The 25,169-nt window shown below is 38.5% G+C and overlaps 1 protein-coding gene and 2 pseudogenes across 1 annotated transcript; 2 read left to right on the forward strand and 1 right to left on the reverse strand.

Annotated features, from left to right (window-relative positions):
• The first annotated feature begins 6,357 nt into the window (after nt 1–6,357).
• On the forward strand, nt 6,358–7,072 carry LOC114073909 (annotated as a pseudogene).
• Nucleotides 7,073–7,640: 568 nt separating this feature from the next.
• Nucleotides 7,641–8,872, forward strand: LOC107003632. The gene is made up of 3 exons (XM_027912645.1): nt 7,641–7,828; nt 7,911–8,501; nt 8,601–8,872. The coding sequence occupies exons 1-3, from the start codon at nt 7,742–7,744 to the stop codon at nt 8,814–8,816; spliced, it is 894 nt and encodes a 297-aa protein (XP_027768446.1). The 5' UTR covers nt 7,641–7,741; the 3' UTR covers nt 8,817–8,872.
• A 287-nt stretch (nt 8,873–9,159) lies between these two features.
• LOC114074699 lies at nt 9,160–9,977 on the reverse strand (annotated as a pseudogene).
• Between the last annotated feature and the right edge of the window lie 15,192 nt (nt 9,978–25,169).

Raw genomic sequence — 25,169 nt, forward strand, 5'->3', positions numbered from 1 at the left:
CATATATACAAATACATGCATATAATATACCACTTATCTAACCGATATACAGATACAGTTCATCTTTCTCCCACTCTTTGCCCTCTCTCTAGTCTCTCTCTTCTCTCCCAGTCTCGCTCGCCTCTCTTTTCCCTATAACATCTAGTTACGAATTCTAGTTGTTAAACTATAGCTATGGAGAGTAATCAGGTCATTTTTGAGTGGCTATATCTGAAAATTCCTCCTTTCTTTTTTTGGCAACACTTTAACTTCAATTTTTCACGTGACATGTTTAATCCCACAAGATTAAAGGATATTTTTATACACTTGACATAATTTTAATTTAGAATTACAAGATTATAAAAAATTGTTTTTCTTTTTAAGAGAAAATGTTTTTATTTTCTAATGTGTATTGTGTTTTAAGTATAGGACCTACAATACACGACAAGACAAGTTCCAAAAACATTTTGTCATTATTAACAATGATTAATGTTTTATTTGTTTGTGTGATTATGTTGTTCTACTTTACTTTGCAAATTGGCGGCTATAAAACAGTTCACACTCCACGCCAAATTCCTATGAAATGAATAGGGAAAATATGTTTCATGCCTTAATTGGTTCAAACAAAAAAATAATCAAAGCCATTGTGTCTTCTACAATTTATGAGACAACACATGGGGAAAAAAATAGCCTTTTGTCTTCTTAGCTCTATTATAGTAGTATTTTTTAGTTATTCACAAAAAAAATAGTTAATTGTACTTTGATTTGCTATGCATTATTTTAGTGTATTTCTTGCATGTTTCATATTAAAAATAAAATTAATTCGAATAGATTGTGGAAGAAATCTTTTTAACTTTGATAAAAGAGAAGAAATTACTCTCTAAATTTTTCATTTGCATACATAACTCTAAAATAATTAGTTCATCATCCTTTTTCCTCAAAAAATACATAAACTTCGATAATCAAAATTCTGTTTATCGTCAATCATTGTTGAAATACATCAAAATCGCATATGTTTATTGTTGCTTTTTCTGAAAAATTCAACGTCGCTGATAGATTTTGAGAAGCAATTTTAAAATACAAATTTGAAGCAGTTCATCATCATTCTTCGTGCAAAACACAAAATCGAGGATTGTGGAGATTGTAATATAGAATGATCATATCTTCTCGTAGAAAAGTCGAAATGACGATCAATTTCATTTCACACCTTGGAAGGTAGGCTTGAAAATCTTTAATTCGATAAGGTAATGGACCATGAAACTTTTCATATTCTAGGACATAGGCCTTTGTACAAACTTAATTAGTAGAGAAACTTTATATTCAATTTGTTGAGTAGTTTTCGGGATAATGCACATGTATCCCCTCAACTTATGCCCGAAATCTTAGAGACACTTATACTATACTAAGGTCCTATTACCCCCCCTAAACTTATTTTATTAATAATTTTCTACCACTTTTTGACCTACATGACACTATCTTGTGGGCTCAACACTGATTGACTTTTTTTTCAAGTTAGTGCCACGTAGGCTGAAAAGGGGTAGAAAATTACTTATACAATAAGTTCAGGGGGGTAATAGGACCTTAGTATAGTATAAGTGTCTCTAGAATTTCGGGCATAGATTGAGGGGTACTTATGCATTTTCCCATAGTTTCCCAAATAAAACCTTAATTTAGTTACATCAAGCACTCTTCCCATGCTTAATTAAGGCTTGACCTTTATATATTGATACATTATACATACAATTAAATTCACTACATGTTGGAGTCTAATTTCAAGTGTCACACAATTCAAATGAACCCCACTAGTATTCTCTCAGAGAAAATACTTATTGAGATTTTCAACTCTCTCATATGATCTTCAAGAAAATTACTTTTACTAATTTTCAAAAGACATGCATTGCATGCGCAATATTACTTAGTAATTTGACTTTACATGCATCAACTTTAATTTTATCACAATTCAATAGTCAATAACGTTTGCATGCTAACTCACTAAATTCAAAAGAGTTCACTCATAATTTACATTCCCTACATCATCATTATATATATCTCTCCATATACCTATTATATTTGGAGCTAACAACGTACTTCTCTCTTTAAATTGAGCTATTTATCAAATGAAAAAACATATATATTTATATTATATTATAGTAAATAGTGATGCACTTAATTAGGTTATATTATTGAATGAAGATCTCAAGTATGAAAATTTCAAATGCACAAAATTGGACATAGCATCTAGATTGTGTTCATTATTTTCTCCGTCTTAATTTATATGTTAAGTTATATAGTTATTTGGACACAAAGTTCAAGAATATTGAAACAAAAACTTTTGAGAATTGTGATCCAAGATATAAATATTTACACAACTATATCCAACAAATTTTTTGCGTGCACTTTTTGGGTAACCATTTCTCTAAGTTGGGCGTAGTAAACCTTGACGTCAACTCGCGAGCTAGGGCGTAATAACAGCTAGCATCTAAGACTTTTATTACCCGTAGAATTCCTCTTACCTGTAAGACTCATTTTATTATGCTTATCAACCTTTTTATCTTTAGAAGTGTAATTACAAAAATTTCTCTAAAGTTAGTTACTTTATTTTCGTATGTAATACTAATACTGACAATATAAAAACCAATGTACACATTAATCAATACATATCAGTTCATCTAGAGGCCGGAGTCTTAAAGTGTATAAAATATTAACAAAAATTTCAAAACGGTATATAAAATTTTATATTAACCAAACCGGCAAAATCGCTGGAAAAACAGCGATTTACTCCACCGGAAAAAGCAAAATCGCTGCCACTGCAACAATTTTGCAAAATGTGAATTTTTTTTTAAAAAAATTGAAATCGCTACCTAGGCAGCGATTTTCAATTTTTTGTAAATTTTTTTTTTTGGAAATCGCTGCCTAGGCAGCGATTTCCATATTTTTTTTAAAAAAAAAATTTATAAAATTTTTCGATTTTTTTAATAAAACTTTTTTTTTAAATCACTTCCTAGGCAGCGATTTTATAAAATAAAAAAAATTAAAAATATGGAAATCGCTGCCTAGGCAGCGATTTTATAAAATAAAAAAAATTAAAAATATGGAAATCGCTGCCTAGGCAGCGATTTCCATATTTTTAATTTTTTTTATTTTATAAAATCGCTGCCTAGGCAGCGATTTCCATATTTTTAATTTTTTTTATTTTATAAAATCGCTGCCTAGGCAGCGATTTCCATATTTTTAATTTTTTTTATTTTATAAAATCGCTGCCTAGGCAGCGATTTCCATATTTTTAATTTTTTTTATTTTATAAAATCGCTGCCTAGGCAGCGATTTCCATATTTTTAATTTTTTTTATTTTATAAAATCGCTGCCTAGGCAGCGATTTCCATATTTTTAATTTTTTTTATTTTATAAAATCGCTGCCTAGGCAGCGATTTCCATATTTTTAATTTTTTTTATTTTATAAAATCGCTGCCTAGGCAGCGATTTCCATATTTTTAATTTTTTTTATTTTATAAAATCGCTGCCTAGGCAGCGATTTCCATATTTTTAATTTTTTTTATTTTATAAAATCGCTGCCTAGGCAGCGATTTCCATATTTTTAATTTTTTTTATTTTATAAAATCGCTGCCTAGGCAGCGATTTCCATATTTTTAATTTTTTTTATTTTATAAAATCGCTGCCTAGGCAGCGATTTCCATATTTTTAATTTTTTTTATTTTATAAAATCGCTGCCTAGGCAGCGATTTCCATATTTTTAATTTTTTTTATTTTATAAAATCGCTGCCTAGGCAGCGATTTCCATATTTTTAATTTTTTTTATTTTATAAAATCGCTGCCTAGGCAGCGATTTCCATATTTTTAATTTTTTTTATTTTATAAAATCGCTGCCTAGGCAGCGATTTCCATATTTTTAATTTTTTTTATTTTATAAAATCGCTGCCTAGGCAGCGATTTCCATATTTTTAATTTTTTTTATTTTATAAAATCGCTGCCTAGGCAGCGATTTCCATATTTTTAATTTTTTTTATTTTATAAAATCGCTGCCTAGGCAGCGATTTCCATATTTTTAATTTTTTTTATTTTATAAAATCGCTGCCTAGGCAGCGATTTCCATATTTTTAATTTTTTTTATTTTATAAAATCGCTGCCTAGGCAGCGATTTCCATATTTTTAATTTTTTTTATTTTATAAAATCGCTGCCTAGGCAGCGATTTCCATATTTTTAATTTTTTTTATTTTATAAAATCGCTGCCTAGGCAGCGATTTCCATATTTTTAATTTTTTTTATTTTATAAAATCGCTGCCTAGGCAGCGATTTCCATATTTTTAATTTTTTTTATTTTATAAAATCGCTGCCTAGGCAGCGATTTCCATATTTTTAATTTTTTTTATTTTATAAAATCGCTGCCTAGGCAGCGATTTCCATATTTTTAATTTTTTTTATTTTATAAAATCGCTGCCTAGGCAGCGATTTCCATATTTTTAATTTTTTTTATTTTATAAAATCGCTGCCTAGGCAGCGATTTCCATATTTTTAATTTTTTTTATTTTATAAAATCGCTGCCTAGGCAGCGATTTCCATATTTTTAATTTTTTTTATTTTATAAAATCGCTGCCTAGGCAGCGATTTCCATATTTTTAATTTTTTTTATTTTATAAAATCGCTGCCTAGGCAGCGATTTCCATATTTTTAATTTTTTTTATTTTATAAAATCGCTGCCTAGGCAGCGATTTCCATATTTTTAATTTTTTTTATTTTATAAAATCGCTGCCTAGGCAGCGATTTCCATATTTTTAATTTTTTTTATTTTATAAAATCGCTGCCTAGGCAGCGATTTCCATATTTTTAATTTTTTTTATTTTATAAAATCGCTGCCTAGGCAGCGATTTCCATATTTTTAATTTTTTTTATTTTATAAAATCGCTGCCTAGGCAGCGATTTCCATATTTTTAATTTTTTTTATTTTATAAAATCGCTGCCTAGGCAGCGATTTCCATATTTTTAATTTTTTTTATTTTATAAAATCGCTGCCTAGGCAGCGATTTCCATATTTTTAATTTTTTTTATTTTATAAAATCGCTGCCTAGGCAGCGATTTCCATATTTTTAATTTTTTTTATTTTATAAAATCGCTGCCTAGGCAGCGATTTCCATATTTTTAATTTTTTTTATTTTATAAAATCGCTGCCTAGGCAGCGATTTCCATATTTTTAATTTTTTTTATTTTATAAAATCGCTGCCTAGGCAGCGATTTTATTAAAAAAAAATTTATAATATTTTTTTTGAAATTCAAATATATAGCTTATAAGAAAATATGCATTATTTTAAAAAAATTAAGAATAAGTAAGGTAACAAAAATATTTTCTTTCTAAAAAAAGATATTATATTGAATCTAAATTTAAATGATGTTTGAGTTCAAATAGAATTCTAAATTCAAATAATTAATTTTTTTTTTAAAAATTATATATATATATATATATATATAATTTTTGAAGATAAACACATGTCAACTTTAAAAAAAAAAGGTGACATGTCAAATTCTTACAAAAATATTCAAACTTTTAAAAAAAAATTCACATGCATTTATAAAAAAAATTGTGTCAATTCACATGCAAATAGTGTCAAAGTCACATATTACATTTTTATTCTGTTATAAATTGATTGAATTGTTATTCACATGTAAATAGTGTAATTTTTATTTTGTTATAAATTGATTGAATTGTAATTCACATGCAAATAGTGTAATTTTTGTTTTGTTATAAATTGATTGAATACAATTCACGTGCAAATAGTGTCAACTCAGAATGTTACACTTTTACTTTGTTATAAATTGATTGAATTGCTCATTCAAATTGCATTGTAGTTTTTCAATTTTCCAACATTCTTAAAAGCCTTTCTATTTTTCTAAGTTCTAAAGTTTTTAAAAGCCTTTTCTTTATAAGGTGAGTTTGAATTTATTTTATTTTTAATTTATTTAATTAATTTTATACTTTTATATGATATTGTGGATATATTCAATCTTTTGATACTTATATTAATGTTAATATTTCTTTTTATTTTTTGTGTATAGATATGCATCCTTCAAATGTATACGTACATTCTGGTCCAGTAGAGCATGATGTATTAAAAATTCAAGTTCATCATCGTTCCGAAGGAATTTGGAATGGTAGCATAAAAGAAGAGAGGTCTTTCTTATATACGCATCGTGGTGATATTGAATTTTGGCAACATATAAAATATCATCCATTACATTCTCGCAACCGTCAATATTTTGAAAATTATAGAGTTAAAGGAATTCTTGATGTAGGATGTGTGTCGTATGACTCCGGACTAATTTCTACTTTAATTGAAAGGTGGCGTCCAGAAAGACATACTTTTCACATGCGAACTGGCGAGGCTACCATAACTTTATAAGATGTTGAAATTTTATTCGGAATGGTAGTAGATGGTAGTCCTATAATTTTAAATGGAGTTGATTATTTTGGGATTATAGGTAGACAAGAAATGATATTTGAATTAACAGGATGGTTACCCGATACTAGTTGTTTTTCTGGTGTTAGTAGATTGTTAACATATAAATTGATTGATTATATTGAAGGTTTGGATGGTATTAATGATCACTCAATTGAGCATAAAGTGCAACAAAGATTTAGATTATATTTATTATGGTTATGTGGTGGATCAATATTTCCGGATAAATCTAATAATCAGATTAATTTGGACATTTTGATTGACATGAGAAATTTAGATTTAATGTCAACTCAAGCATGGGGAGCAGTCGCATTATCATATTTGTATAATTGTTTATGCCGTGCATCAATGAAAAAATCAAATGAAGTTTGTTGATTTCTCTCTTTAGTGCAGGTATACATATTTTTTTAATTAAATATTTTTTATATACTAGTAATATGCTTTTAAATTCAAATGCATTTATAAGTAATGGTTAATTTATTTATTGTAGATTTGGGCATGGGAAAGAATTATTCCCCTGCAACCATTACCAAAGCCTCTAAGGACCAATCAACTTGAGGCTTCAACTGCGCTTGCACGTAAATGAACGCGACGTAGAAATCATCAAAATGAGGCACGAACTTAATCGGTGTGATTAGGAATGTACTAGATAATCTAACTGATGAACAGGTATTTAATATTATTAGTATCTTAAACTATTCATATTTTATTTCATTTTAAATAAAAATATGTTTGGTAGATCTTTAAATGAGGCACTTATGTTTCACTACCCAAGAAAATTATGTGAATAAAATGACATATACATAGATTCTTGTTAGGTCCTTGAAAGTAAAATATCTTATGACACAATGGTACAAAAAATTATTTTGTAAGATTGTTCATTTTCACGTACGTATTTTTTTTATTTTTATGCCAATGTTGTTTTTATAATTATCTTACTTAATTATTTTTATATAGTTTATTTGACAACCTTATTCGGAAGATGTTATTAATAGATTGCCTGAGTGGTGTCGGTCAGGACAACGTGTCTGGATGGCACAGGTGCCACTTATTTGTGGAATTTATCGTGAGTGGAACATGGTTGATCGTGTTGTGAGACAATTCGGTTATTTTCAACATATTTCTGGACCGTGTACGCAATTTTTTGAATATCATTTTAAGCGTGATGAACGATTCAAAATAAAACAAGAAGATATAGATGCATTTAACTACACACAATATTTATGGGAACGTCGTCAAAATCGTATATTTCGACCTTCATTTGTAAGTTATCAAAGATTACTTTCGTTGGTACATGAGGCATACCCGCATGTTCATTGGAAATCCACAACATGTTGTACAAAAAGGGTATCAACACATGGCAGGAAGACATGAGGCATTAGTATGTATATTATGTAAATTTTACATTATTATGTCAATCTTTAATAACTTTTTTGTTATTAATATTTGTTTATTCATTATAGGCTAGGGGTCATGAAATGCAGTATCGTCGAGCTCGGATGATTGAAAATGATGAAAATCAATTTAATGAAATGAGACAATATGCAGAGGAAGTCGCTCGTATTTCAATGGAGTCAATGAATGCAGCCTTCCAGGGAACGCGATTGAGCTTTGATCCTGATTACAATCCTCCCACTCAATACGATGAACCACCACCTGAACAAGTATCTCGTCGATCACGACAAACAACACCGAGAGAGGGTGCACGTCGAGATAGAAGGAGCACTGGTGAAACAGTTGATTTTTCTGCAAGGCCCTCTAACACTAATGTGGCGACTCCCGAGCCTTATTATCCCACGTTTGATTTTTCTACTGGGCCCTCTAACACTAATGTGGCGACTCCCGAGCCTTATTATCCCACGTTTGATTTTTTTACAGGGCCCTCTAACACTAATGTTAATTTTTCTAGTCAGCAATCAGTTGGTTTTGTAACTCCACAGGTTTCAATATCTGGTTTTGCGCAATTTAGTGGATCTCAATATGGTATTCAACATAGTATGCGTCAATTTCCTATACATAATTCTCCATTTGGTGGAAGATTGAATTTTTCGAATGTAAGTATAAGAATTTTCATAGAATTTTTTTATCTTTTTATAATTTTTTTTATTTTATTGCATGTTTATTTGATTATATTATATTGTATTGTATTATAGGTAATTGTGTCCGTTGATTCAAGATTTAATGCTGGGACTTCACAAAATTTAGTTCTTAATAGAAAAAATCTACCTCGGAGAACACCTAGGCTACACAACTCAACTAGATGTGGAACAGGCAGTCACTATCAAAATGAGAAAGATTTTGAAAATGAAGATGTAGAAGATTCGGATTCAGAAGAATCATTTTTATGCACCTTTATTCTAAAAGGCTGAAGATTCGAATTTTGAAATGTGTAAATTTTGTTGTTTCGTGCAAGTTTGGACAAAGTAATGAGATTCTTACGCAATGAGATTCTTAAGCAGTGAAACTTTACAGGATTTATATTTTCTTTATGTCATAGGTCAAATCAATACTTTTTATGTTAGATCAAATCATTACTTTTTAATAGAGTTCAAATCAATAATATAATAATAATATAAAGATATTATACTTACAATATTTAAAATGCAGCAAGACAAATTAAATTCATGTCAACAAATAAATATAAAAGATATATCATAATATTAATAACAAGACAATAAAAATATATTAACCTTAAAAACATAGATAAAATATTTAAAATCGAGTAGGACATCGTGTCTTTGTGTGACCTGTCTCCTTACAAACACTACATTTTCTAGTCATGCGAGCCCGAGCTATATTCATATCATTCTTAAGTCGACTTCTTACTTGCGTACCACTTGTCCGCAAATATTGAGTATTTGCAATTAAATTAAAAGGAGCTGGTGGCCAATACATTTCATCACCCACTGGGTTAAATGTCTCAGTGTATGTTTGTTTGTAATATTTTGTACTGTAGAATTTACTTACATAAGATTTTGGCTCGATTCCGCGAAGTCCACAAAATTTAATGTCATGCGAACAAGGCATATGATAATTTCTCCATTTTCCACAAGAACATTCTTACGTTTTGCAGTAACCTTGTGGACATTTACACCTTTACCATCATGAGCAAAAGTAAGAATTTCAAAAACTGCATCACCTGTGTTGTAAGTCATCATATCTGTGTGCCCTTGAGCTCTTTGATAATAATCATTAGATTTTCTATCTATCGCAAGAGGACATGACATATTACTTTGAAGTAATGCAATTGCAAGATTGTTTCTTTCGACAAAACGATCAACGAGAGCTTTGAACGTCATTCGAACCATGGCAGTCACAGGAAGCCCCCGAGCTTTTTTCAATAAACCATTATATGCCTCACACACATTTGTCGTCATGGCACCCCATCTACGATCACCATCCTTATACATTGTCCATTTTTCCAAAGTAAATTCATTTAACCATTCATATGCTGCAGGAGACAATGTTTTGATTTGTTGCATACGTTGCACAAACTTTTTCTCCTGATGCTCAATAGCAGCCAACCACATTAGTTTTTCGAGTACACTATTTACAAATTTTTTATTAAAATTTGCTTTTAAGTGTCAAACACAAAATATATGATATGTGTTGGGTGGACTGAACCAATCATAAGATTGAACGCAATGCAAGATTCCTTGATGACGGTCAGAAATAAGATCAATTCCTTGTCGTTCACAAACTACATGTGTCCATAATAACTTGAGAAACCATGACCAAGACTCAAAACTCTCACGTGCAACTAAAGCATATACAAGTGGAAAAATATTTCCATTCGCATCAATTCCAACCGCAATTAACAGTCGATATCATACAAACCATAAAGATGTGTGATATACCGTGGTTTCACGGTATAATTAATACTTTTTCCTTAGGTTTAGTGTGTCCGAAAGCCTTTTTGTGCTAATTTTGATATAAGTTTCTCTTTGTTTTGCAGGAAATCTGTCCAAGGCTGAATGCGGAGATTTTGAGCGAAAAAATGCAGAAGAGACCACCTACGGAGCTTATGACGGTCCGTCGTGCTTGTGACGGTCCGTAGGTGGCAACGTAGTGCAGCTGCTGAAGGAAGATGGGGAAGTCTGACCAAGTGTGGGATTACGAAGCTTGTGACGGTCCGTCATGTCTATGACGGTCCGTCTTGCAGGATCGTCGTGAAGTTCAGAGAAGTGATCCCAGTACCCAAATTCCGAGAGTTGAAGTATTTTGGAATGAAGACCCTCGCGGACCGTTGTGCCTATGACGGTCCGTCATACCTGCCATCGAGGGGAATGAAGAAAGCAGCAGAAGAATTGCACCAAGTATGGGACGACGGAGTCCACGACGGTCCGTTGTGACCGCGACGGTCCGTCGCGAGGTCCGTCGACCCAGCCGCGTTTTGGCAGATTTCCAGCAATTAGAATTCTTGTTTAATTAGGTTTTTGTGTTTTTATAAATAGTTCGAAAAACCTCGTTTTTGAGGTTAGACACCTGATAGTTAGACTCTTAGATTGTTGAAACTCCGTATTCGTAAACATTGTATTGTGAGATTCTCGATAATCATTAGACTTTTCGTGAGATTATTGATTACTTTGAGAATTCTTGCAAGTGATTTTTGGTGATTAATCAAGCAATCTTTTGGACTTTATTCTTTCTCATTGAAGTAAGTACATGAATTCTTATTTAATATATTTGAATATTGTGTTTATGGCTATGAGTAACTAAACTCCATAACTAGGGTTGTGGGAACCATAGGCAAATAATGAGATAAACCCTAGCTAAAATAACAATTCTAGAATAGTGTCTTGCATGTATTAATAATTCTTTCGCTTAGAAGTCTTTTTAACGGATGATCAACGTTAGAACTCGCCTTAATGCTACTTGCCGGACCAAGGAGGTAGATAATAGGAAAAGAATTATTAACATAGATTTAGTGTATACTATCTAATAGGCTAGTATTGATTGGTACGAGGTAATAACTTAGTCAAATATCGAATACGATGCTTAATATGAGGTAAAGATAAGGGTTAGGAAAGCAACACACGTAGCCGGACCAAGGTGCGGAGTGAGATTTTCTAGATGCCGGACCAAGGATTTAGAAATACATAACTTATCACTTTGCATGCAAGATACTAGGAAAGAATTGTTATAGTTAGAATTATCAAGTTATGAACCTGTGGGGAACACGTAAACCCTAGTTACTTTGATTAATTGATTAAAATCCAACTTTCAAAACTGTTAAGTGTCTCTTTCAATTTCGTTAGTTATTTTTACTCATTAGGAAATACAAACCCCCCTTTTTATGTTTTTACTTTCTAAGGAAGTCATCAACCGAACAATAGTAATAACAGGTTGAAGTTAAGTCTAGACTATTTTCCTCGTGGGAACGATCCCAACCTCACTAGTTGGGTTATTTACTTGACACGACCGCTTTACTACTTATTTGAGAAGTAAGTTTGAGCGTATCAAATTTTGGCGCCGCTGCCGGGGAAAGTAGCTTTTAGATTAACTTAAACTTATTACTATAGTTTAGTCGATATTTTCTTGATTTTACTTTGTTTTATTGTTTTTGATTTGTTTTCAGAACTATCCTCCTTGTATGCCAAATACACGGAGAGGAAGAGAACCCTTGTTTCCCTACGATCACGAGTTAGAGCGTACACTGCGCAATATGAATCGAAATTTGGGAATAAATGATGAGGATCCGAACCAGAACATCCCAGCTCCGGTTGATGTTCATGGTCAGATGTTACCCGATGCTCCGGGTGAACATCAACAGAGGGGACAAAATCCCGTTCCACGGCCCCAAGCATACTACAGAGGCTATGATAACATAGCAGATTCCGATGGGCCACTGGTTTTGCCTCCTCTACCCACAGGCCACACTTTTGTGGTAACTAGTAGTCTGATGCAAATGCTCACTGCCAGAGGTTTGTTTTCAGGGCTACCTTCTGAGGATCCACATGCCCATATAGCTAAGGTAAGGGCAGTGTGTAAAAGTTGTGTGGGGAGGCCTGATTTGGATCTAGATGTAATAGGGCTCAGAGTGTTTCCTCTCTCACTGACGGGAGAGGCTGCTATTTGGTTCACTGAGCTCCCATACAACTCCATCTTTACTTGGAACCAACTAAGGGATGTCTTCTTATCACGCTACTATCCGGTCTCCAAGAAACTAAACCACAAAGACAGAGTGAATAACTTTGTGGCACTACCAGGAGAGTCAGTTAGTAGTTCTTGGGATAGATTCACCTCATTCTTGAGAAGTGTTCCAAATCACCGTATAGATGATGAGTCACTGAAAGAATACTTCTATCGGGGACAGGATGACAACAACAAAGCGGTATTGGACACTATAGCAGGTGGATCTTATGGAGACTGTCCTTATGCCGAGATTGCTGAAAAATTAGAAAAAATCTCCCGGAATAACAAAGCTTGGAGTACTAGGAAGTCTGATACAGGGAGAAACACCTTCGCAGTGCAGTCCACTCACAACCCAGCCACAGATGAGATTCGTGAAGAAATGGCTCAGATGAGAACCGAGCTTGGGTTGGTACTAAAACATGTCACTGGGGGTGCAGAAAAGATTAATGCAGTCAACTACTTGTCTAAACCACCACCCCCTAACGGTGAATGTTACTATGAGGAGGATTCCTATGCAGTCAATGAACAAATGGGGGGTTTCCGACCAAGCGCCCAAGGCTCAAATCAGGATAATTGGCGCCAAGGTCAAGGGAACCAAGGTCGGAACTATGGTAACTACAATCGTGAGGGTCATTATGTCCGAGATGGAAACTACAATCGCGACAACAACTTCAACAGGGGTAACTATGGTAATAGAAACGACAGGAATGGACCCTATGTTCCTCCTCAAAATCGTGAAGTTACTCCTAGGGATGGTGGAGGTAGTATGTCGCGAGTTGAGGATATGTTGCATAAAATGATGAGGAGGTTCGATGCTAGTGATGAGCACAATAAAGAGTTGAGAAATGATTTAGCGGGTATTGGGCAAAAAGTTGATACCCATGCAATATCAATTAAGCAACTTGAGTTACAATTGGCCCAATTATCTGCAACTGTGAACACACGGCAACCGGGCACTCTTCCTAGCAACACTGTCCAAAATCCGAAAAATGATGGACATTGTATGGCAATTACTACTCGCGGTGGCAAGCAAACCATTGACCCACCTATGCCATCTGATGAGAAAAAGGTGACAAAAGAATCTGATAAAGTGGTAGAAGTTGATGCTGAATTAGAGGATAACACTGCAAAAGATGCTGAAGTGCCTAAAAAGGTAACTCCTATGCCTAGGCCACCACCCCCATTTCCTCAAAGATTATTGAAAAAGACCGAGGATGGCAAATATCGACGTTTTATAACAATGTTGAAGCAACTTTCTATCAATGTCCCTTTGGTAGAAGCTTTAGAACAAATGCCCGGTTACGCCAAATTTATGAAAGATCTGGTCACAAAGAAAAGATCGGTCACTTTTGAGGATGATGATAGAATGCAGCATTGTAGTGCTATTGCTACAAGATCTCTGGTCCAAAAGAAAGAAGATCCGGGTGCGTTCACTATTCCTTGTACAATCGGGCTATTACATTTTGCGAAAGCATTATGTGATCTGGGGGCAAGCATAAATCTCATGCCCCTCTCGATTTACAAGAAGTTGGGTTTGGGTGACCCAAAGCCCACTGCGATGCGGCTACTGATGGCTGATCGAACAGTAAAACGACCTATAGGGATACTCCACGATGTGCTAGTAAAAGTGGAGTCATTCATATTTCCAGCAGATTTTGTTATTCTTGATTGCGAGGTCGATTTTGAAGTGCCCATTATTCTTGGGAGGCCATTCCTTGCTACGGGAAGAGCCTTAGTAGACATGGAAAAGGGGCAGATGAAATTTCGGTTGAACAATGAGGAAGTGACCTTTAATGTTTGTAGGTCCATGAGGCAGAGTGGTGAGCTCCAATCGGCATCTGCTATATCCTACAACATGGTTGAGACATCTGAGACACAAATAGAAGAACGTCTAGGTGTAGAAGCATTAGCGGCAGTAATAATGAACTTTGATAGTGATTGCATTGAAGAGTATGAGTCATTAGTTGCGGCTCTTAACCGAGGTGATGTTCGGTTTAAACCGAAGAAATTTGAGCTTGATATGAAGAATCGCGAATCCCCACCCGCGAAACCATCTATAGAGGAGGCTCCAAAATTAGAACTAAAAGCTCTCCCACCTCATCTCAAGTATGAATTCTTAGGAAATGGTGACACTTTGCCGGTAATCATTGCATCAGACCTGGATGATCAACAAGTTCAAAGTTTGGTGAAGGTACTAAAAAGGTTCAAAAGAGCTATTGGGTGGACTATTGCGGACATTATTGGGATCCCTCCTGGTATTTGCTCTCATAAAATCCAACTCATGCCTGATCATAAGCCGAGTATTGAGCACCAGAGACGCTTAAATCCTCCTATGCAAGAGGTCGTGAAGAAGGAAATCATTAAATGGTTGGATGCCGGAGTAATCTACCCAATCGCCGATAGTAGTTGGGTATGCCCGGTTCAGTGTGTACCTAAGAAAGGGGGAATGACTGTGGTCCCCAACGAAAAAAATGAACTTGTTCCAATGAGACCGGTTACTGGTTGGAGGGTGTGTATGGATTACCGTAAACTAAACTCATGGACTGAAAAAGACCATTTTCCTATGCCCTTCATGGATCAGATGTTGGATAGACTTGCCGGAAAAGGGTGGTACTGTTTTCTTGATGGATATTCGGGGTATAATCAGATTTCTATTGCACCAGAAGATCAAGAGAAAACCACTTTCACTTGTCCATATGGGACCTTTGCGTTCAGAAGAATGCCGTTTGGGTTGTGCAATGCACCCGCAACATTTCAGAGATGTATGATGTCGATATTTTCTGACATGGTGGAGGATACTATAGAAGTCTTTATGGATGATTTTTCTGTGGTTGGTGATTCATTCGAGCGGTGTTTGACCAATTTATCTGAGGTCCTTAAGAGATGTGAAGACTGCAATTTAGTACTAAACTGGGAAAAGTGTCATTTCATGGTGAAAGAGGGTATTGTGTTAGGTCATCGCATTTCAGAAAAGGGCATAGAGGTTGATCGAGCTAAAGTCGAGGTAATAGAGAGACTTCCTCCACCGATCTCTGTGAAAGGTGTGAGAAGCTTTCTTGGGCATGCAGGTTTTTACCGGAGATTCATCAAAGACTTTTCAAAGATTGCACACCCATTGTGCAAACTGCTGGAGAAAGATTGTAAATTTTGTTTTGATGAATCTTGTCTTAAGGCATTCAGTGAGCTAAAGGAAAAATTGGTGTCTGCGCCTATCATTATTTCTCCGGATTGGAACAGTCCATTTGAGGTGATGTGCGATGCTAGTGGGGTGGCTCTTGGTGTAGTACTGGGACAGAGGAAAAACAAAATCCTTCACCCCATCTACTATGCTAGTAAAGCCCTAAATGAAGCTCAGAAGAACTACACAGTGACTGAGCAAGAACTCCTTGCAGTAGTTTTTGCTTTTGAGAAATTTCGCTCCTATTTGCTAGGTACTAGAGTTATAGTGCATACTGACCACTCAGCATTGAGATATTTGATGGCAAAGAAGGATGCGAAACCTAGGCTGATTCGTTGGGTATTACTGCTACAAGAATTTGACTTTGAAGTGATGGATAGAAAAGGAACTGAAAACCAAGTTGCTGATCACTTGTCTCGTCTAGAGGATGAAGCTATGAGAGAGTTAGGGGATAAGACTGACATTGATGATACTTTCCCCGATGAACATGTATTAGCCGCTTCACAAGACTTGATCCCATGGTTCGCAGATTTTGTGAACTATCTGGCTAGTGATATTGTTCCACCAGACTTGTCCTTTCATCAAAGAAACAAGTTCATGTACGATGTGAAGAAGTACTTTTGGGATGAACCATATTTGTATAGGAGTTGTGCCGACGGGATTATTCGGCGTTGTGTGCCAGAATGTGAGATGTTGAGTGTGTTGGAGGCATGCCATTCCTCACCCGTTGGTGGACATCACAGTGGTATCCGAACCGCTCATAAGATATTACAATGTGGTTACTATTGGCCAACTCTTCATCAAGATGCTCATGGGTTTGCTAAAGCATGTGACAGATGCCAACGAGATGGCGGCATTTCAAGAAAGCAAGAGCTCCCTCTAAACCCCATTCTTGTGATTGAGTTATTTGATGTTTGGGGTATTGACTTTATGGGCCCTTTCGTGAGTTCTCATGGGATGAAGTACATTCTAGTAGCAGTTGATTATGTATCTAAATGGGTCGAAGCCATAGCCCTCGCAAACAATGAAGGGAAGAGTGTCACTGCATTTTTGAAAAAGAATATATTCTCTCGTTTTGGCACCCCAAGGGCCATTATTAGTGATGGGGGCTCCCACTTCTGCAACAGATTGTTCAAGGGGTTATTGGAGAAATACGGGGTTCGCCATAATGTGGCCACTCCTTACCACCCTCAAACTAGTGGGCAAGTTGAAGTGTCGAATCGGGAGATCAAACAGATATTGTCCAAAACAGTGAACGCTAGTAGAACGGATTGGTCAAGGAGGCTTGATGATGCTCTTTGGGCCTACCGGACAGCATATAAGACTCCCATAGGTATGTCTCCATACCAACTTGTATATGGGAAAGCTTGTCATCTTCCGGTTGAGTTAGAGCATAAAGCCATGTGGGCTATGAAGAAGTTAAAAATGGATTGGAGCGAAGCTGCAGAGCAACGGTTAAATGGGTTGAATGAACTTGATGAATTTCGCCTGAAAGCCTATGAAAGCTCAGCCCTATACAAAGAAAAGATGAAGAAGTACCATGACAACAAAATTGAAAAACGAGAGTTTATGGTCGGGGATTTGGTGCTTTTATTCAATTCCAGATTGCGCGTGTTTCCAGGCAAACTCAAGTCCAAATGGACTGGTCCTTACACGGTTACTCAACTATTCCCTCATGGAGCAGTTGAGTTGGAAACTAAGGAGGGTGTGCGGTTCAAGGTGAATGGACAGCGCATAAAAATCTATCTCGGGCATGCTGAATCGGCAAATGAAGTGATCGAGGCATACCATCTTGATGAAGTCTGAGTAATCAAGTGTCCCCAGTCGTGCCGCGACATTAAATAAGGCGCTTGTTGGGAGGCAACCCAATTCTTGTCGTTTTTTTTAGTAAGGATAGCATTTTTCTACTAATGGGTTTTTAAATTCGCAGGCACATCACCAGGAAATTCTGCAGAAAATTACTCTGCAGCAGTCACTGACGGATATATCGACGGACCGTTGCGCCTGCGACGGACCGTCGTATGCATCCGTCGTACCAGGTACGTTTTTCTGTTATTTTGAAACTAGGGCACACACGACGGAACCAACGACGGGTCGTCACAACTGCGACGGACCGTCGTCGGGGAACCGTCGCGTGATTAATGAATTATACCCGACCCGACCCGGCTGGACCCTTTTTCAAAATCTGACCGTTTAAACTCCCCAACCCCTCATTTTCACCCCATTCATTCATTATTCCTCTCATCTCCCCTCTCTTTTCAACTTCCACATTTCCCCCCCACTGATCATTGCCCCCACAATTCTCCAAAGCCTTAAAATTATCATCTACTAGTCGGAGCTGCTGCTGTAGGTGTCTACCTTGCCACCGAGTACCTTTGCATCTGTTTTTCTCCATTTCTACGGTATGTGTCTCTAATTTATACTCATTTATCTTGCATTTTTGTTACTAGTTAGTATTAAGCTTAGTTCCTCATAGTATTTTGTTTACTTTATACGATTCTGCCTGACCTAGGTTACAAATGTTCGAAATTACCATGTTTACCACCCTAGACATAGGTGCTTTTGCATTGTTAGTTTCCTAGGTAGTTGGGTTAGACACATGTAGGTCCAAAACACTACAAGATTGATGTGGGTTCATCGGGGTTGCTTAGGGTACCTTTAGTTCTGTCACTGTCGTTCAGAACGAGACCCCGACGACGGACCGTCGTAGCCACGACGGACCGTCGTAGGGTCCGTTGCACAAGCCCTAGCACCCCTGTCCTACCGGACACATGTGACGGACCGTCGTCTTCACGACGGTCCGTCCTGCACAACCGTTCCGGTTGTCAGAGACCCTATTTCTAAGGGTCTCTCATTTTTTTCCCAAGTGTCCTTCAACGGATACATGTGACGGACCGTCATGGCTATGACGGTCCGTCCTGCACGACCGTCATGATGGTCAGAGACCCCTCTGCTAAGGGTCTCCAATATTTTTCTAAGTGTCCAACGACGGACACCTACGACGGACCGTCGTACCCTCGACGGTCCGTCCTGCACGACCGTCATGATGGTCAGAGACCCCTCTGCTAAGGGTCTCCAATATTTTTCTAAGTGTCCAACGACGGACACCTACGACGGACCGTCGTACCCTCGACGGTCCGTCCTGCACGACCGTCATGATGGTCAGAGACCCCTCTGCTAAGGGTCTCCAATATTTTTCTAAGTGTCCAACGACGGACACCTACGACGGACCGTCGTACCCTCGACGGTCCGTCCTGCACGACCGTCATGATGGTCAGAGACCCCTCTGCTAAGGGTCTCCAATATTTTTCTAAGTGTCCAACGACGGACACCTACGACGGACCGTCGTACCCTCGACGGTCCGTCCTGCACGACCGTCATGATGGTCAGAGACCCTTCTGCTAAGGGTCTCCAATATTTTTCTAAGTGTCCTACGACGGACACCTACGACAGACCGTCATACCCACGACGGTCCGTCCTACATATACCGTCATGCTGGTTAGAGACTCTCCTTCAGGGTTCTCTATTTATACAGAGTCCAAGTACAACACGACGGACCTCACGACGGTCCGTCATAGTCACGACGAGCCGTCACCAGGCCCGTCGTGTGTCACTGTTTCTACAGCAGTTACATATTATTTTCACTGTTTTATTGCTTATGGGTTCGCCTGTCTTGTTTGCCACTACTCGTACTAATTGTGATCTTTTGCAGGTACTATCTACTATGGCACCCAAGCAAGACCGAACCTACGCACGCGGGCGATCAAAGTCTGTTGCCCCGTCTGCACGCTTGATCATCGGCTCTGATGATGAGCGGGACCCTGAGTATGTGCCCCCAGGCACTTCCGCCCCTTCCCGCACTGCACGTGCTCCCAGAGCCACACCCAAAAAGGTGGCGACCGGCGTAGTCACTGCCTCCCAGTCTGATGAGGAGCGCACACTGACCGGCACACCCTCTGGGTCAGCCACAAATGAGGAAGGAGCGTCTGGCTCCTTAGGAGTATCATGGTCCGAGGAAGCTTCTGGCTCTGCAGAGGTTCCCGCACCCGACACTGCTGCAGCGTCGGCCTCGTCTGATGAGGCTGACAGTTCAGACTCTACATCCGGCGCACCAGCTCAGGTCCCCACCCCAGCCTCTGACCAGCCAAACCGGTGGTGTGTCGACGGCCAGTTTCAAGTTTACTCCGACGCCAAGTTCCTGAATGATAAAGGAGTAATGACTCGAACACTTACTTTGGAGCGGCGGGTACTTACAGGGAGACTCCCAACGATGCCTGAGATCCAAAATCTCTTCACCAGGCATCGCTTGGAGTGGACAGCACGTCCGTTGGGACGATACAGCGAGGAGATGGTCCGAGAGTTCTACGCGTCCTATGTAGCGACTCTCCGATCACAGATCGACAGGCGGGCTGCTCCCGCTAAACAGGCCCCATTGGAGCAGGTTCGAGTCCGGGGCGTGCAGGTTGACATTTCCCTGCCAGCCATCCGCCGGTTCCTATACGGCGAGAGTGCAGATGCTACTCGGACCCCCATCACTGCCGAGTTTGACTATCGCTGGCAGATAGTGAAGGATGGACAGTTCCTGCGAGAGCCAGCACTGAGGGAGACCACCAAGAGGTGGATGGCCCTGCACCTATCAGTCGACGGAGAGGGTGCAGATTGGGTCACTGAGCCGAAGGGGGCCATCAAGAAGGCCAACCTCACGTTCGTCGCGAAGTTCTTGTGGCTGCTCGTCCGTCACTGCCTTTCCCCCACAGCTGCTGATAACATCGTCACTTGGGATCGAGCAGTGTTGATAGCGGCGATGATAGCCGGATTCGAGGTCGACTTCGCATGGCTTCTCCAGGCAGTCATGCACGAGAGGGCATTCAAGGTCACCACCACCTACCCCTTTCCGTGCATGATCTTTGCCCTTTGCAGGTCTGCAGGTGTGCCCATATGGCACATAGATCAGTTGAGGACCCCACAGGGTACCGTTGACGTCGGCCTCATCAGAGACGAGGCCAATGAGTTGGCCCCACGTAGAGGGCCCCGTCTAGAGCTGCCACCACTTGCGGATGATCTGGTAGACACGGTAGCCCAGGCCCGCACAGCTACACAGGCGTCCACTGACACTACCCCGGTCGAGTCTATCCCGGGTAGTAGCACAGCCGCGAGCCCCTCTCGCACAGCCCCTCTACCGTTACTGGTCCCGCTTGCTAGGGTCCAGAAACTAGAGGCACAAATGGCCACTCTTCTGCATCATATCCAGCCGTGGATGCAGAAGTCTATTACTGAGTCTGAAGCGCGTATGGAGAGGAAGATGCAGCGGAAGATTGCTGAGGTTCACCAGCGCCTAGATGCATTTGAGTTGAGAGTGTTAGCCCGCCCAGCACCTCCGGTAGATGTGTCGACTCTTCAGGCTGCAGTCGACAGTCTTCGGGCAGACATTGACACGATCCTAGAGACGAGAGTGCCGGAGCCTGTCGAGCCTGTTGAGGACACTGTATTGGCGGCCCTGTTTGCCACCTCAGACATTCACCCACCTTCCCCTCGAGAGAGTGCCAAGAGGCGTAGGGGTCGATCAGAAGATGAGGCGCGAGCAAGGAAGAAGGAGCGACGGGAGATGGAGGCCGCGAGGAGAGCCTCACTTGCTGAGGCGGAGGCACACCAAATCAGAGCATCACAGATAGCGGCTGGGGCGTCTAGCTCCCGCACTATAGAGACAGCAGGAGGCCCTACTGATGGTGCGGTGGCTGCTGAGGACATCACTGAGGGTGTCCAGATTGCTGAGGACACCACTGAGGGTGTCCAGATTGCAGAGGATGTGGGTTCTGGGAAACCGGACCCACCAGCTTGTTGATCGACGGCGCTATGCGCCACAGGTTTGCTTCACCTACCCCTCTAATCTTTAGATTTTTTTTTGCATTGGGGACAATTGCATGCTTTTTTGTTGGGGGTGGGGTAAATGGAAAGTGAGTGTTAGGGTGAAGTCTGAGTAGCCCAACTCACTATCCTCTTTTGGGGTTTTCTTGCCTGTGTTCTTTTTCCCCAAAAGACTGATTACTTTTTCTGTTGAACCGGCATGTTTATATCTTTTGTACATAGTTTAATTCTGGAGCATGATGGCTAAAATGATATCCTGATAAACTGGAAAATGATGCATGACTAGGCATAGTAACTGATAAATGTGTGGCTCTAAGCATGACATAGAGTTACACCATTGCATTACCCTAAGTCTTAAATTCGAACTAGGTGTCTGATAATCTGGTATAGTGATGAGATGTCAAGTGAGTGTGAGGAAAATTCGAATAAGTCCACTATTGGTACTGAGCTAGAACTTGCCTGGTTAGTCCTGCTAAAAGTAAGCTGTAATAGACAATTAGGAAAGGATCATAGGCCCTTATTCAATAAAGCCCATTTCTAGCCTAAATAAAAGAAACCAAATGAAATTTATCCTTCTTTGATCCAAATAATTTGAGCTTAAATTAGACCTTTCTTTTTCACCCCAACTGATCTTTTCTGGGAACAATGTGTTGGCCCTGGTCCCTCCTTGGACATGTGCACCTCAGCTTATGCCAAAAGCATAAGTTGAGGGTGGCTAATGCAGTAAACAACCTTCGTTTTGGCCCTGACCCAACTTTGGGTATTGTGTACCTTGACTCATGGCAAAGCCATGAGTTGAGGGTGGCTATTAGGAGGAATGCTCTGGAAAGTGGGGTTGAAAGAACAAAGAGAGAGAAAGAACAAAAGTAAAGTGACTCAAGAATTAGTTGAAAGAAAAGTAAAGAAAAAGAAAAATATACAAGAAATACAAGCAAGAAAAGAAGAGAGTCACTTACACAAATGAAGAAAGAAGAGAAAATAGCAAGGTGAAAGAATATGAGAAACTGGGCGAGATAAAATGATAGAAAGTGGAAGGTTTAGCCGATATGTCAAGGAGGGCAAAAAGTCACTAAAGTATACCTAAAAATATACCCTACCTGACCCTGAGCCTATGTTACAAGCTAAAAAAGTCCTATCGTGATCCTAAGGGTTGTATAGCGAACTTAAGGCAGTGAAAATAAGGGCAAGCTTATGGCAATAGGTATGAATGAGTGTGACTTTGTTCTGAGAGCGAGTGTTGAAAAGTAATCCTTATACTCAAACTGAAATCATTGTGTGAAAAATGAGGATTTTGTTCTAAAGTGAGGACATTAGTTGCAATACCAGAATTGTTAGCACCTCGGTGAGAAATTGAAGAGGATAGGTGTTAATGCATGGTGAGTCTGTGTCATGTTCTGATCCCACAAAAATTCAAGCCTAATAGTGATAGCATGCATAGATTTGATGAGATTAATCGGGATTGATAGCCAAATGATTGCAAAGGATAAAACATGGATACTATTGTACAAAGATTGTGTAGTGAGTCATAGTGCGTCGCTTGAGGACAAACAACGAATTTAAGTTGAGGGTGTTGATATACCGTGGTTTCACGGTATAATTAATACTTTTTCCTTAAGTTTAGTGTGTCCGAAAGCCTTTTTGTGCTAATTTTGATATAAGTTTCTCTTTGTTTTGCAGGAAATCTGTCCAAAGCTGAATGCGGAGATTTTGAGCGAAAAAATGCAGAAGAGACCACCTACGGAGCTTATGACGGTCCGTCGTGCTTGTGACGGTCCGTAGGTGGCAGCGTAGTGCAGCTGCTGAAGGAAGATGGGGAAGTCTGACCAAGTGTGGGATTACGAAGCTTGTGACGGTCCGTCATGGCTATGACGGTCCGTCCTGCAGGTTCGTCGTGAAGTTCAGAGAAGTGATCCCAGTACCCAGATTCCGAGAGTTGAAGTATTTTGGAACGAAGACCCTCGACGGACCGTTGTGCCTATGACGGTCCGTCATACTTGCCGTCGAGGGGAATGAAGAGAGCAGCAGAAGAAATTGCACAAGTATGGGACGACGGAGTCCACGACGGTCCGTTGTGACCACGACGGTCCGTCGCGTGGTCCGTCGACCCAGCCGCGTTTTGGCAGATTTCCAGCAATTAGAATTCTTGTTTAATTAGGTTTTTGTTTTTTTATAAATAGTTCGAAAAACCTCGTTTTTGAGGTTAGACACCTGATAGTTAGACTCTTAGATTGTTGAAACTCCGTATTCGTAAACATTGTATTGTGAGATTCTCGATAATCATTAGACTTTTCGTGAGATTATTGATTACTTTGAGAATTCTTGCAAGTGATTTTTGGTGATTAATCAAGCAATCTTTTGGACTTTATTCTTTCTCATTGAAGTAAGTACATGAATTCTTATTTAATATATTTGAATATTGTGTTTATGGCTATGAGTAACTAAACTCCATAACTAGGGTTGTGGGAACCATAGGCAAATAATGAGATAAACCCTAGCTAAAATAACAATTCTAGAAAAGTGTCTTGCATGTATTAATAATTCTTTCGCTTAGAAGTCTTTTTAACGGATGATCAACGTTAGAACTCGCCTTAATGCTACTTGCCGGACCAAGGAGGTAGATAATAGGAAAAAAATTATTAACATAGATTTAGTGTATACTATCTAATAGGCTAGTATTGATTGGTACGAGGTAATAACTTAGTCAAATATCGAATACGATGCTTAATATGAGGTAAAGATAAGGGTTAGGAAAGCAACACACGTAGCCGGACCAAGGTGCGGAGTGAGATTTTCTAGATGCCGGACCAAGGATTTAGAAATACATAACTTATCACTTTGCATGCAAGATACTAGGAAAGAATTGTTATAGTTAGAATTATCAAGTTATGAACCTGTGGGGAACACGTAAACCCTAGTTACTTTGATTAACTGATTAAAAACCAACTTTCAAAACCGTTAAGTGTCTCTTTCAATTTCGCTAGTTATTTTTAATCATTAGAAAATACAAACCCCCTTTTTATGTTTTTACTTTCCAAGGAAGTCATCAACCGAACAATAGTAATAAACAAGTTGAAGTTAAGTCTAGACTATTTTCCTCGTGGGAACGATCCCAACCTCACTAGTTGGGTTATTTACTTGACGCGACCGCTTTACTTCTCATTTGAGAAGTAAGTTTGAGCGTATCAATGTGTGCCGTCGATAGAAATGACCGGCCTACAACTTTTGAAACCATCAATGCGCTATTTAAAACCCCAAAAAAGAAATTTAAAAATTTGCTCACCTTGCATTGTTGTAGAATGATGCTCCCACTCAATAATAGTGTCTGGATTGAATCATTGTAGTGCAGCCATGTATCGAGGTAATGCCTTAAATGAACTTTTAAAATCACCATAAACCATTCAAAATGCTTTTCTTCGACCTTTTTGTGCTTTTCTATAACTAGGAGTATAGTGATGCTTTCCTTTGATAATTTCACGGATCATCTTAATATTTATGTCTGGATTTTGCATAACATATGGTATTAATGAAGTGGCAATCATGTTAT

Source organism: Solanum pennellii, chromosome 11 (genome assembly GCF_001406875.1).
Source record: "Solanum pennellii chromosome 11, SPENNV200".
NCBI lineage: Eukaryota > Viridiplantae > Streptophyta > Magnoliopsida > Solanales > Solanaceae > Solanum > Solanum pennellii.

What these genes read in the sequence shown, in the direction of transcription:
- LOC107003632 (XM_027912645.1), top strand. Translation starts at nt 7,742, where the DNA reads ATGAGGCATACCCGCATGTTCATTGGAAATCCACAACATGTTGTACAA. An exon ending in CAGGAAGACATGAGGCATTA is followed by an intron (nt 7,829 to 7,910) that starts GTATGTATATTA and finishes TATTCATTATAG; the next exon opens with GCTAGGGGTCATGAAATGCA. An exon ending in GAAGATTGAATTTTTCGAAT is followed by an intron (nt 8,502 to 8,600) that starts GTAAGTATAAGA and finishes ATTGTATTATAG; the next exon opens with GTAATTGTGTCCGTTGATTC.